General features: G+C 37.2%; 3 protein-coding genes across 6 annotated transcripts in view; 2 read left to right on the forward strand and 1 right to left on the reverse strand.

Annotated features, from left to right (window-relative positions):
- On the forward strand, positions 1–1,041 carry LOC139608106 (olfactory receptor 52D1-like). The gene has a single exon (XM_071461589.1). The coding sequence runs from the start codon at positions 1–3 to the stop codon at positions 961–963; it is 963 nt and encodes a 320-aa protein (XP_071317690.1). The 3' UTR covers positions 964–1,041.
- Positions 1,042–4,253: 3,212 nt separating this feature from the next.
- Positions 4,254–5,374, forward strand: LOC139608084 (olfactory receptor 52L1-like). The gene has a single exon (XM_071461559.1). It carries the CDS (start codon positions 4,254–4,256, stop codon positions 5,193–5,195), a length of 942 nt encoding a protein of 313 aa, XP_071317660.1. The 3' UTR covers positions 5,196–5,374.
- A 5,371-nt stretch (positions 5,375–10,745) lies between these two features.
- Positions 10,746–14,461, reverse strand: part of LOC139607977 (connector enhancer of kinase suppressor of ras 2-like) — a 29,954-nt gene continuing 26,238 nt past the window's right edge. For all 4 annotated transcript variants that reach the window (XM_071461374.1, XM_071461373.1, XM_071461372.1 and 1 more), the window contains exons 21-22: positions 12,027–12,226; positions 10,746–11,941 (exon numbers count right to left, since the gene is read on the reverse strand). In XM_071461374.1, the coding sequence (XP_071317475.1) occupies positions 11,894–11,941; positions 12,027–12,226 (248 nt within the window). In that variant the 3' untranslated portion in view covers positions 10,746–11,893. The remainder of the gene's footprint in view (positions 11,942–12,026; positions 12,227–14,461) is intronic.

Below are 14,461 nucleotides of genomic sequence, written 5' to 3' on the forward strand. Positions count from 1 at the left end.
ATGGACAACACTACAGCACTAACATTCACAATGACTGCATATGCTGCCATGGAAAATTACAAGCATTGGATGTTTATTGTATTCCTCCTGCTTTATCTCATCATTATTATTTTGAATGTACTGCTCATTTCTATCATACACCAAAACAAAGAGTTGCATCAACCTATGAATGTGTTCACGTGTATGCTATCCATCAATGAACTATATGGCAGTACTGCACTGTTACCCTCAGTTATGGCTGTGCTCTTATCTGAGACATATGACCTAAGTGTGAAGTGGTGTATGGCTCAAATCTATTTCCTGCACACATATGCAAGTGCTGAGTTTTGTATTTTAGCTGTTATGGGATACGACAGATATGTTGCCATCTGTTGCCCACTACATTACCACAGCATTATGTCTAATTCAAAGGTATTTATGCTTGTTGTTTTAGCAGGGGTATACCCACTGGTTGTGTTTGGAAGTTTTTACTCACTAACCTTACAGCTGAGCTTGTGTGGAAAGGTGGTGCCAAAATTATACTGTGTGAACATGGAACTGGTCAAAAATTCATGTTCACCTGCATCATACATTAGCACTGTGGGACTTGTGTTTATTCTGCTTCTTGTTGTGCCTCAGGTACTGATGATTGTTTTCTCTTATGCACAAATTTTAAGAGTATGTAAGAAATTGTCAAGAGAATCTCAATACAATGCTCTTAAAACTTGCATCCCACATTTATTATCGTTGATAAATTACATCATCGGTTCCCTTTTTGAAATTATCCAAACCAGATTCAACATGAATCATGTAGCTGTTGAGGCACGGATCTTCCTGTCTTTATACTTTGTTGTCCTTCCACCAATTGTCAACCCAGTGCTGTATGGACTCGGTACTCAAATAGTTAGAGTTCATATACTGAAACTGTTTATTAGGTATAAGATCCTACCAACACTGTTAGCAAAGGCAGTAAATGCAGCTTAAGTAAAGAGTATCCTATTATGCAGTGCAGTGACAAAAATTAGTAGAATTTCAGACACTTCTTTCTTTGATAATTTAGCTTGACTCTAAATTGTATCTAACTGATATTTTTAATAAATCCTCATTGAGTCTTTAAATTTAACAGTGCTGACAATTTTAATTATAACTAACTAACTTAACTATAGATATTGTCATTGGTTCTATTTTGGAAGTGGAAAACAAAAATGCAGTATAGTAGTAGTAGTAGTAATATTTCACTTTAACACTTGAATATGATATGCTGTTGTTGAATTTGATGATACTAATTGATTTTGTGTTAAGTCCTATTTATGATAGGAAAGAAAATGAGTATGAAAGATATTCAATATATAATTGTTTACTGTAGATGATTGCATTTACTTTATTAATTATTTAAAGTTTAATATCATGATATCAAAAGGTTTTGACACCTTTAACAGAGACAGAAAGTTAGAACCACAGATTCATCATGTCCTATTAATTTCATAGTCATCTCACCAAACAGTTGCATGTAATTTGTTTCATTTGTGCATGTACTGTAATCATTCACTGTACCTGAAATAAAAGGTACGGTGAATGATTACAGTAAAATAAAATATACATGTTTTGAAAGATTGTCATATATGTCTTGTAACTTTATTTAATTATAATTCCAGTGAACATATGAATAAACTGTATGTGTTTCATAAGGAAAGAAATGATCAAAACTGTATTTTGTTTGTGTAGCCACTTGTTCAACAATCACATTTTATATATTTCTCACTTTTAAATGTTATCTTAGCTCACCAGTAATAATAATAATCAATAATAACTGTTCATCCTTAAACTCACTTTTATGCCGGTTAAGTGTCACTCTGGCTTTGAAGCTTCAACCTTGACGCTGCCTGGCAGTTACAGTGTGATAACGGTACTTTTATTTTGCAAAGTACACAACTTACTACTTTCATCAGCACAAGGCATGTAGTTTATTCAAGCTGTATTCATAGTATAGTAGTATTGCAACTTTACCACACTGCCTGTCCTATAGTTACTATTATTTAGACTAATTTCCATGTGCTGTAAAAGAGATCCGTGATCTAAATGGGACAAACCTGGTTAAATAAAAGTTAAATAAAAAACATGATGCAAGTTTCCAAAGTTGTTTTTATTACACGTGTGCAATAACCTTTACAGCTGTTGCAGCTGTCCATGAGATATATCACACATATACATATCTCACATGAAGGGGACACTCCTGACAAGTGTCTATCATTAATCACATTATGAAATAATGAATGAAACAATGATGAACTGTACAAATCTCAAAAGTCATTTAGAGCCAACTTGAGGGAAATTCAACAGACATGCAGCACATTTGCATTTAAATGAGGAACATACAACACTGGATGGGATTTTAAAAAATCATAAGATTAAATGATTTATTTTACCCTGAAATAACACTGAGCAGCTGGATAATGACAACTATCAGAGTACCCAAAGAAAGAATATTATATGATTGCAATCAAAAAATACACTCTAGATACAGTATATTGGATTTTTTTTTATCATTGTCATCATTGCGACTTTTTGTATTAAAAGTCAAGTCAGACCTGAGTATGTAGAGCAGGTATAAGTAAAGACAGTGAGTAAGATGAAGATGGAATTGAAGATTATATGGAATGGCTTTCTGTGGGGAATCAAAGAGAAACTGAATGGTTATTAAACAGTGAAAGAAGCTGATGGCCTCTCTGTTAACCTTAACCTCAACCGCAAACAGATCAGAAGAGGGGCCTCTAAAAAAATAGCAAATTACAGTGATTTCATGGTTACAGTACAACAGGAAGCCTTACAGTAATAACTTTGCTACTATCCCTAAACGTATAAAGCCTAAGACCCTGTGAGTAAGTATCTGCAGGCCTTTATTGTGACAAAGTTTAGTTTAGTTTAGTTTAGTTTAGTTTAGTTTAGTTTAGTTTAGTTTAGTTTAGTTTAGTTTAGTTTAGTTTAGTTTAGTTTAGTTTAGTTTAGTTTAGTAATTCATCACATCAGTTGTGTTCAGTTTAAATGACCACATCATTTTGTTTAAAAATGTCAAGTCAAACTTTTTTCACTATGTCTATCACTATTTGGAATTCTTTATCACTCTGTGTGAAGTAGCGATAAACGTGCTCATTAGCAGTCACTGTGTTACATCCCCTTGGAAGCAATTAGCAACTGATTCCTAATGAGAGTGAGATCATACATGAGCTATGGACAATACCTGGAGAAAATTACCTTGGAGAAAATGGGATGAAATGTGATGCATGTAACACATCAGTCAATCAGAAAATTCTAATAACACTGATTAAAAAGGGAATTAAAAAAAAAAAAGTGATAAACCTACATTTACAGACAGACCTATGACCTTCATCATTAAACTCAATTTCATTCCTGAGGAGGGGTTCAGCTGTGTATTGGCTGTAAAACACCGGAAACACAAACATGCTGCAGATCTACACATATTTTTTGTCCAAGGAACAAATGTAGGGCACCATATTCCTTAACAGCCCGAGCAGCTTCTGTCAGACTTGTCATCTCCTGTGAATGTTATAAATTAAATATTGATCTGACAAACAGAACTGCAGCTAATGTATGGATCCATTATGGTGCAGATCAAGAATAAGACACCACTGAGTGTTAAGTTGATGTGCATAGATGTCTGAGTGAAGCACTGAAGATTGAGAATATTTAACACACACTATGAGGGCCTACTATTGTGAAATGTGGGGGTCATAATGTGGATGAGATCGAGCCTCTAAAACTTAGAGGACAAACTAATGCAAAAGTGAAAACAGACCATAGAGGTGAACTGATCATCTCTCACCCCATGCTGATATCAACTCAACTGTACTACTACTCTTAATAAAATATCATCAGACTTTACAATTGTTAAATAACAGGTACCTCAAGATATAATGTTTTTCTTAATAAATACTGAGATTTCTGGTAGCTGCTGTTGTTTTGTTTATGGTAATATTTCCATTAACTGTATCAAATTCAATTGACCTGTAGTATACATTAACAATAACTTCATCAATAGCATAGGAAATAAACTTTTTTTTTTAATTTAAATTGCAGGATGTGAAATCATTGGCCTATAGGTAAGACCACATGACTTCACTACACAGTAATGAATGTATAAAAGCTGCTCAGCGCAGTTAAGCACAGATGGGGGGGGGGGCTAAACTCAAAGATAAAACCTATTTCATCTCAGATCATTGAGCAAAGTGCAAGTATAAGTGTGTATTTGATTCAGCATGAAAAATCTTTCTGAAGTGACATCTTTTCAGCTGTCTGATTACCATGGAATGGAGGACCTGAAGCCAGTGTACTTCTGTATGTTCTTGATTATATATGTAATTATTGTTGCTGAAAATGTTGCGTTAATCGCAGTGGTCTATTGTGAGAAAATCCTGCATGAGCCAATGTATTTGCTGTTGTGTAACCTGGCTGTGAATTCTTTGTATGGAAGCAGCTCCTTTCTGCCAGCTGTCCTGAGCAAGCTGCTGTCACGTTCATATGAGATATCTCTATCGCTGTGTCTGACACAGATCTATGCTATACACACATTTGCCATCACTGAATTCACAATTCTAGCAGTGATGAGTTATGACAGATATGTGGCCATTTGTTACCCGCTGCCATATCATGCAATCATGTCACAGAGACTTGTTAAACTCATTGTTTTCATGTGGCTTTACCCCATGCTGGCATTTTTAATTGTTTTCATTTTTACCCTTCAGCTCAGGTTTTGTGAGAGAACCATAGAAAAGGTGTACTGTATGAATTACTTACTGGTGAAACTTGCTTGTACAGATACATTTATTGTTAACATAGTTGGCTTACTATCTGTAGTACTATATGCAATTCCACAACTTATCATGATCTTTTATTCATATGCACAAATCCTGAGGATATGTTTATCGTCTTTCAGCAAATCCAGGGTCAAAGCCCTCCGGACTTGCACCCCCCACCTACTAGCTGTAATTAACTACTCTATCGGCTGCTTTTTGGAAATAGCGCAAAGTCGATTTAATGTTAGCCACCTGCCTTATGACTTCAAGTTGTTTTTATCTGTGTACTTTTTGATATTCCCACCCATCCTTAATCCAGCCATCTATGGTTTGAGTATCCAAGTGATAAGAGTACGACTGTTGAGGCTGTTCAGCAGAAAAAGTAGGCAAGTACAAATAATGTAGCTCAGAGGGCTGTTGTTATAATGCACTGAAAGAGTGTCCTGCATTGTGCCGTGAAGACTGATGCCTCTGGAAAAAAACATAATATAATCTCCTGTCTCTCCAGGTTGTTTAATCACATTTGCTGTCTTATTACTAAAACAAGATCAAACCAGCCAGTTCACAGAAAAACATGTGAAGTGTTGAATTCATGTCATGCCATGCGCAACTCCTGGAGCATCAGCAGGCTGAAGCTCAGGCTTTGTGCATGGAAAGTAATTTACTGCTTTTCAGTCATTTCGTCTGTTCCTCCATGGATCCTGGATTATAATGCAGGGAAAGCTGTAAAGGCGCATTTTTCAGTGTTGACTTCATTTCATTTGTTTTGCTGGAGTACATATATCACTGGAATTTTGAAAGTAATGACACACCTTTTGTCTTTCACATTTTGTCCTGCCTGCACTGCAAACTCTACAATCACTATTGTTTGTTTAATTATCCCAGTTGATCCAGTGTTTTCAGTTGCAAATAAATGCAAAGATTAATGGTAATGGCAATCTGATAGGTTGTGCTTTTTTAGAGTTTAGATCATAAATAATACATTTTAGTGCAGTGTTGTTGTTAACTGTATCCTCCTTGAGTCATACTCTTTTTTCCCCTCCTGTTCAGTTAATGTCCAGTTAATACTTTAAGTGACACAGTCAGCTGAGGATATGAATTAACTGTCATTGAAAGGAGTCTGGTTTTGATTTGACTGAGATAACGTATATATCATGAAGTAGTGTGTGCTGATTCTAATGTGTTCCTTTTTGTATCATTTACTACAACTAATAAAGCATATTCTGCCCTGTCACTGCCTGAGGTTTTAGTATCATCTTCCATTCCACTGTTTTGCTTCTTCTTGTGAAAAAAATATTTTCACTGAAAATTTGGATAAGCACAATTTAAAACATTTGTTAAGGGTTTCTTAATATGAAACAAACCATTTGTGCATTACGTATGTGAAACCACAAAAAATTACTTCATGGGGAAACATAAATGAACCCTGTCTATCACAGTGTATAGTCAGATTGCATGACTGATGTAGTCAGTTGTTTAGTGTTGAAACGATCACAATCTGCCACATAAACAGTGGAAAATTCCTCAAAACAAGTATTTATCTACATCTTTTCCATTTGTGCCTAACCATGTGTGTTCATAAATACAGTACCTGTAATATTACTAGCATTTTTGGGTTTTTATTTGTATTACATCTACTACTGTATTTCCAAAAAGCAACAAGATAGTTTTAAGGAAAAACTGCCTTTTAACAGGTAGAAACCTTGAGCAGAACTGGGCTCTCCCATTTAGGGCACATAGTTTATGGCTTGCTAACGTGCACTCCTCCAAAGAGTTTTTAGACAGACAGCTGAGATTTTCTCCTTGTCCTGAATTACCAGCAAGCTGTAAACTATAGTCAGGTCCATAAATATTGGGACATTGACACAATTCTCATGTTTTCGGCTCTAAACACCACCACAATGGAGTTGAAATGAAACGAACAAGATGTACTTTAACTGCAGACTTTCAGCTTTAGTTTGAAGGTATTTACATCCAAATCAGGTGAACGGTGTAGGAATTACAACAGTTTGTATATGTGCCTCCCACTTTTTAAGGGACCAAAAGTAATGGGACAATTGACTGCTCAGCTGTTCCATGGCCAGGTATGTGTTATTCCCTCATTATCCCATTTACAAGGAGCAGATAAAAGGTCTAGAGTTCATTTCAAGTGTGCTATTTGCATTTGGCATCTGTTGCTGTCAAATCTCTATATGAGACCCAAAGAGCTGTCACTATCAGTGAAGCAAGCCATCATTAGGCTGAAAAATCTTAACAAACCCATTAGAGAGATAGCAAAAACATTAGGTGTGGCCAAATCAACTGTTTGGAACATTAAAAAGAAAGAACGCACCGGTGAGCTCAGCAACACCAAAAGACCCGGAAGACCACGGAAAACAACTGTGGTGGATGACCGAAGAATTCTTTCCCTGGTGAAGAAAAACCCCTTCACAACAGTTGGCCAGATCAAAAACACTCTCCAGGAGGTAGGTGTATGTGTGTCAAAGTCAACAATCAAGAGAAGACTTCACCAGAGTGAATACAGAGGGTTCACCACAAGATGTAAACCACAGGTGAGCCTCAAAAACAGGAAGGCCAGATTAGAGTTTGCCAAACAACATCTAAAAAAGCCTTTACAGTTCTGGAACAACATCCTATGGACAGATGAGACAAAGATCAACTTGTACCAGAGTGATAGTAAGAGAAGTGTATGGAGAAGGAAAGGAACTGCTCATGATCCAAAACATACCACCTCATCAGTGATGCATGGTGGTGGTAGTGTCATGGCGTGGGCGAGTATGGCTGCCAATGGAACTGGTTCCCTTGTATTTATTGATGATGTGACTGCTGACAAAAGCAGCAGGATGAATTCTGAAGTGTTTCAGGCAATATTATCTGCTCATATTCAGCCAAATGCTTCAGAACTCATTGGACGGCGCTTCACAATGACCTGAAGCATACTGCGAAAGCAACCGAAGAGTTTTTAAGGCAAAGAAGTGGAATGTTATGCAATGGCCAAGTCAATCACCTGACCTGAATCTGATTGAGCATGCATTTCACTTGCTGAAGACAAAACTGAAGGGAAAATGCCCCAAGAACAAGCAGGAACTGAAGACAGTTGCAGTAGAGGCCTGGCAGAGCATCACCAGGGATGAAACCCAGCGTCTGGTGATGTCTATGCGTTCCAGACTTCAGGCTGTAATTGACTACAAAGGATTTGCAACCAAGTATTAAAAAGTGAAAGTTTGATTTAAGATTGTTAATTTGCCCCATTACTTTTGGTCCCTTAAAAAGTAGGAGGCACATATACAAACTGTTGTAATTCCTACACCGTTCACCTGATTTGGATGTAAATACCTTCAAATTAAAGCTGAAAGTCTGCAGTTAAAGCACATCTTGTTTGTTTCATTTCAACTCCATTGTGGTGGTGTTTAGAGCCAAAAAGATGAGAATTGTGTCGATGTACCAATATTTATGGACCTGACTGTATTCTACAGCAGGAAGATCACTTCTCCTATTAGCCTTGGCACAACTACACATGTGCAATAAGTGGTCACCAGGAGGCCCAGTTGGGATGAGACCCCTTCTGACAAATGTCATAAGCTCATTGTCTCACCATTAAATTGGGACCTAATCACCTCAACAGCAGATGGAGGCCCAGCAGGACGACAGGGGGCCATGTTCTGAGTCTCTGCCCCTCACATACAGTCTATTTCAGCCTCTCCTTTATGTCAGCAATTACAATTGTACCTCTCAGTAAATATACAGTATAAAGGTCTAAACAGTCAGCATTAAATCCCCTCCCAAAATTAGGAGTGAAAATAGCAATAAACATGGTCTCAAGGGATGAAAATGTCTTGCCACCCCTGAATGGGAATGTATAATGATATTCATAAGAGGCCATAGACTGAGGGCACAGGAAAAACAGTTTCTTAGCAACACACTCTTACAAGACCTTTTAGGCCATGTTATGAGTCTGGTTCCCATGGCTGAGTATCTGGGTGTCTCGTCTGTCACAAATCCCAAATCCAACAAATACTGCATATCAAAAAAATAAAAAAAATAAGAAAATACAAGTAAGTTTGTGGTTTGTTGCAAAGGCAAATCATGACTGTTTCAATTCAATTCAAATTGTTACATGAGTGAATACCTTTTAGGCTTTTTTTTAAAAGAAAAGATGACATGACAATTGTGCAAGTTACTGTGCAGTGGACTCTCTGTATACTTCAAAGGTCATAAACTGGTCAACCCTGCTACCTAATGCTCGTTTTCCATTCAGTACTCAGAAACCATTTCATATTATCAGTTGATGAGAAAACACTGATAGCTCGGAAGCATTAAAAAAGTCTTATGTCTGTTTGGTGTAATTACCTGGGGAGTCCTGTTCACGACTCTGTATCATGTCATTACTGAATATCATAAATTGTAGTGTTTAGTGAAGAAGAAAAAAATCACAAAGCCAGTGATGAGGTGGAAATCCATTCATAATGAAACTACCTTATCAACAAATGTAGCATTCTGCTATACTTTTCATTGGAGATATTATTCACATCTGTTATGGGGGACTGTATGATGCAGAACCATACTACACACACTTGCATGCATGAGGTCCATCTTGCCATCAGCACTATAGTGTGTGCTGTTATAGTCTGTTGGTGTTATTGAGTGTGATTTTTGTGATATTCAAATCTTAAACATGCTTGCTACTATCCTCTTTATTCAAAAAGGTCTTGAAACAATTACAATTCAGTAATGACTGATGTTTGTTTCTCCCTATCATTAATTACAGTTAATAAACAAAACATGACTTAAAGGCATCACTCAGTAAAGAGCTTGCAGAGGTCAAATGACAAATGATATTATCTTCTAGGTACAGCAATTTCAGGAGAATTATCAACAACATTAAAAAAAAAACATGTTAAGTGCATCATGATCATTGGGATCAAAAAAAATAATTCATCAGACTCTCACTATTATGTTCTGGTCTCCAAGTCACTACACTTCACTGCCCTCTTGGGGTGAAAAGATAGAGCATTCATCCAGCTGTATCTGTTCACCTTGCACCTCTCTATGGATCTCTACTTGTGTGCTGTGTATGCCCTGTGTGTCATATGGAGGCCATGACAAGGTAGAAGGTATGTGCAGCCAAAGTAAATTAAGGGGATGTGGGCAGAGGGCAGGGGGAAGGAACAGACAGTGGGTAAGTCACAACATATCAATGTCTTTATTAGTGCTAAGACTCTTAGATATTATAATACGAAGGTCATTAATATGGTACAACATCTACTGTATAGGGAATTGAGACTCAGTCTGCTTTTCCCTATGTTGCCCTCTGTCTGTGTAAGATTGTGCACCAAGATAAAGATTCAAACAAAAGAAAACAATTAACTAGTTTTAGTTACATTTTTAAGAGCTAGGTCTTATCATTTTAGACTTAAAGACAGCTGTAAATGTCTTAGAGGCAGAGGGCATCATACACTGATGTGAAAATGGACCCTGGGCTGAGAAGATAACATTGCAGCTGTCCTTGTTCTTTGCATTTTCAGGGTGAAACCTACCTTGGAGGACTGAAGCAAGTTCCTTGTGGTTTCTACAGTACAGTACCTTTTTTTGCATCCAAAAATCACTAGCATTGGAAATGTTTACCACGAGCATTGAAACTGTTTCACGCTGACAAGTTCATTCTGTGTTGACAATATGAGATTCCCCTTTGACGTGCATACTTACGCTGCAGATAGGGCACTGGTATCCTGTGTTGAGCCTCTTCTATATAATTCAGTTAATTATAACACTTACCACATCCTATAAGAAGGCCCAAGGCTTTGTATCTACCAGGATTGTGTGTTTTATATTTGCATATTATTTTCATCCTCTGAGTCAACCTTTGTTGGACTGCCTGGAGTCATTTCTAAAAATAGTCATTTAAATGTGATTATGAGAAACCAAAAAAAAAAAAAAAAAAATTAACAATGGGTATCGTGTGTGCCCATGCCATACTTTATTTAATAAAAAAGTAATGTAGCTACAATATGGCACACCTCAGGAATGTCAGTCAATTTCAAATGGCATGGTGATGTGTTTTAGTTATACAAAGCATGCTTGTACATTAAACACTTAATAAATACAATTTTTCCTCTTTTTGTCATGAACATTTAAAAAAAATCTACTTTTCTGGGGTAAACTGTAAAACAAGTCTTAAAAACACAAAGCGGTAGAGGGGTAGACACCAGTATTCTCCAGACCAAACACACTTAGAAATACAAAACTGTTTTACAAACAATCAGGTAGACAGCATGCATACAAAAATAGACAACTATTCTCATCATTCCTTAAGTAATTTACAATACTAGTTCATTATTGCCAAGCGTTATATTTTTGTGCTCCTGTTTTGATGAACAGCTTGCTTTCTATATCTTCCCTCGTCTCTCTTGGAAAAGTACAATGTACATTCACAATCACTGAGGCACAGCACTTGATTTACAATTTGTATACTGTAAGTACCCCAAAACATTGTCGTTGTAGTAATGTAATGTTAAGTATATATATATATATATATATATATATATATATATATATATATATATATATGTTTAACACCCTGTACACTCATAGAACAAACATACCCATTAATCATACACACATGCATAACAAAATGTTGTGTACATCCAAAATAGCTTTGCTTTTAATTCCCCTATCAAACCTTACTGAGCAGCTGTACACAACTCCAGCATGTTGTTCAAAATGATTCACCAAGAAGCAAAGGGAGGCGGCCATGCATGTGAGCGACGAATTACAAAGCTTTCCGTCAAGTCTTTGATGCAGACACAAAGTGCTTATTTGCTGGTCAGAAACCCTGTTACTTTATCAAGCCAGACACCTTTTCTGCCTTTTGTGACAGCCGTCATCTTTAAAAGAGCGAGATTGGGTGAAGAGGGACACCGTGTCTTTGTGCTTTTGCACAATAAGTGAGGTTGAACGAGTAGTAGAAGGAGAAGAGATGGAGAGCCAAGCAGGGAAAAGATGGTTTTTGGTGCCTTTTATATCCAGCAAGGGGATGCCAGCTGTGTGAGGCACAGGCAGAGGCAATACGGTCAAGGTTTTATCAACAAACTGATCCTCTCAGGCTACCCTAAAAAGCCCAATGACCGGTTTGTGTCTTGAAGAGGGACATTCTGCAAGGAAATTAAAAGGCTAATTAGTAATTGGCAAATACAACACATATGGAAAGATATAAATGCTTAGAACATGTTGTTATACCTTCAGTGAGCTATGGAGGAGCCGGAGGCGATGGAGTTTGTCATTTAGCAGGGGGTCATTAACTCTGCGGACAAATGAGCGCTTATACTCCAGGCGGCTGGATGATCTGTGGTCAGCTGAAGTGGACAGACTTGTCTGCTCCAGAGCCCGGTACAGATCCCCCAGAGAGTCTGCCTGCATCCTGCAGTCTCGTCCATGGCCTGGCAAGAAGGACAAGCAATAATTCACAAGATTTTATAACAAACTAAACTCAAGGATGAGATTTCTTACTTTTTTTTCCTTTTTTTTTTTTTTACAGGCAATCACTAGTAAACAATCTGCATTCTGACAATGATTTTAGAGTGAGTTCGGAAAGACCCCTTCAATTTTTTTCACATTTTGCTATGTTGCAGCCTTATGTTAAAATAATTAAAAAATCCATTTTACCCTCATCAGTCTACATTCAATATCCCATAAGGACAAAGCCAAAGCGGAATTTTTGAAATTTTTGCAAATTTATTCAAAAGAAAATAACAAAACAGACAAAATGGCAATTTGTAACCTATCTTTATGGCAGATGAATAAGTCTGTCAAAAATGTCAATATAAATAAAAAGGAGAAACCACCACACTAATTCAGACTGGATTCAGTATTCAGACCGTTCACTATGACACTTGAAATTTAGCTGAGTTGCCTCCCATTACTCTTGATCATCTTTGAGATGTTTCTATACCTTGATCACAGTCCACCTGTGGTCAATTCAATTGACTGGACATGATTTGGAAAGGGACACACCTGTCCACACAAGGTCTCACAGCTGACAGAGCATATCAGAGCGAATGCCAAGCCGCGAGGTGAAGGAACTGTCAGCAGAGCTCAGAGACAGGATTGTGTCGAGGCACAGATCTGGTGAAGGCTACAAAAATATTCTGCTACACTGACGGTTCCCAAGAGCACAGGGGCCTCCATAATACTTAGATGGAAGAAGATGGAACAACCAGGACTCTTCCTAGACCTGGTCGCCCAGCCAAACTGAGCAATCAGGGTAGAGGCAACCAAGAACCTGATGGTCACTCTGGCTGAGCTCCAGAGATGCTGTGTTCAGATGGGAGAAACTTCCAGGAGGACACTCATCACTGCAGCACTACACTGATCTGGGCTTTATGGCAGAGCGACCAAACAGGAGCCTCTCCTCAGTGAGAGTTTACAAAAAAGCTCCGACATAAGAAAATATGAAAAAATGGAAGGGGTCTTCCTGAATGCACTATACATTAATTCCTTTTATAACTGAATAAACACACTTCAGATACATAAAGTTTAACAAAAAATAATGTTCAACCTTGGGGCAGTTTTAGTGATTGAAGACTAAAGGCAAAGCTTGAGATAAAGATCTGTCTGTGTGTTGCATACAGTGCTGCAAGAAGTATCCAGATCGTTTACTTCAGTAAAACTACAAATAAAATGTAATGTAAACATACATATTTACAGCGTGCAGCTAATTTTTTTACTATTTTATACAAGACTGCAATTATTGATTATTTTTAATCTTCAGATTATTTTCTCAAATAGTTGATTTACTGTTTCATTTGTGACACTTCAGAAAATACTGAGAAATGTTCATAATAGTTACCAAGAACCAAAGTGACACCTTCACAGTGCATGTTTTATCTGACCATAGGTCAGATCTCAAAATGATTCCGTTTAGTAACTGAATAATTAGTTAATAGTTACTTAATAGTTCATTTTCTGTTGATCAACTAATCAATGAATCAACAATTCCTTTCAGCAAGACCCTTACTTGTGTAACATCTCAATATACGGTAATATCAAAATTCCTAAAGCAAATTAAACTGTAACTGTAATAAATCTTAAACAAATATTTAAATTTAGAGGACTTTTTTTTTGTATTTTAGTTATGAAAACCTTAGTATCATTCCCATTTTCCATTTTTCCCCCTATTGGCCACACTCCTTGTCATACTGTCTGAATCTTCTCTTGTTTACTCAGATAACATATGTATGTTCTTCCTCGCAGACTCTCAGGATGCACATTTCTGCTCTTTTTAATATCATTCTTCAGGATGAGCAATAAGGGAAAAACACACAGCTTATCCGTACATCATCCTAATAAAAAACCAGGACCCCTCTTGTCTCCTGTTTTCATACACTGCCCTCTGTTGGCATGATACTAACGTTACACTAGAGCTCTGAATCTGTTCGTCGTCACCCTATTTTGTGTTGTAGAAGCAGGGTGGCACGTTCTGAAGCTTTGGGGCTGTGCTTTGAAATGTATCACGCTTTATTTGCCGCCTGTTTTGTGTTTGTCTCTCGTCTTTACAGGCCGTTGAGGAGAGAGTGAACAGTAGAGCAATGGATAAATGAGGACAAGGAGAGAGGACCCTTCGGCGTCTTTCTTTTTGCTGTTCAGAATTCAACATTAACACGGGCTGAAAGGAT

Source organism: Trachinotus anak, unplaced genomic scaffold (assembly GCF_046630095.1).
Source record: "Trachinotus anak isolate AG129_WGS33_773 ecotype Australia unplaced genomic scaffold, CSIRO_AGI_Tana_v1 ptg000024l, whole genome shotgun sequence".
In the NCBI taxonomy this organism is placed as follows: domain Eukaryota; kingdom Metazoa; phylum Chordata; class Actinopteri; order Carangiformes; family Carangidae; genus Trachinotus; species Trachinotus anak.

Bases quoted from the DNA above. Each gene is read 5' to 3' on its own strand.
- LOC139608106 (XM_071461589.1), top strand. From the start codon at position 1: ATGGACAACACTACAGCACTAACATTCACAATGACTGCATATGCTGCC.
- LOC139608084 (XM_071461559.1), top strand. From the start codon at position 4,254: ATGAAAAATCTTTCTGAAGTGACATCTTTTCAGCTGTCTGATTACCAT.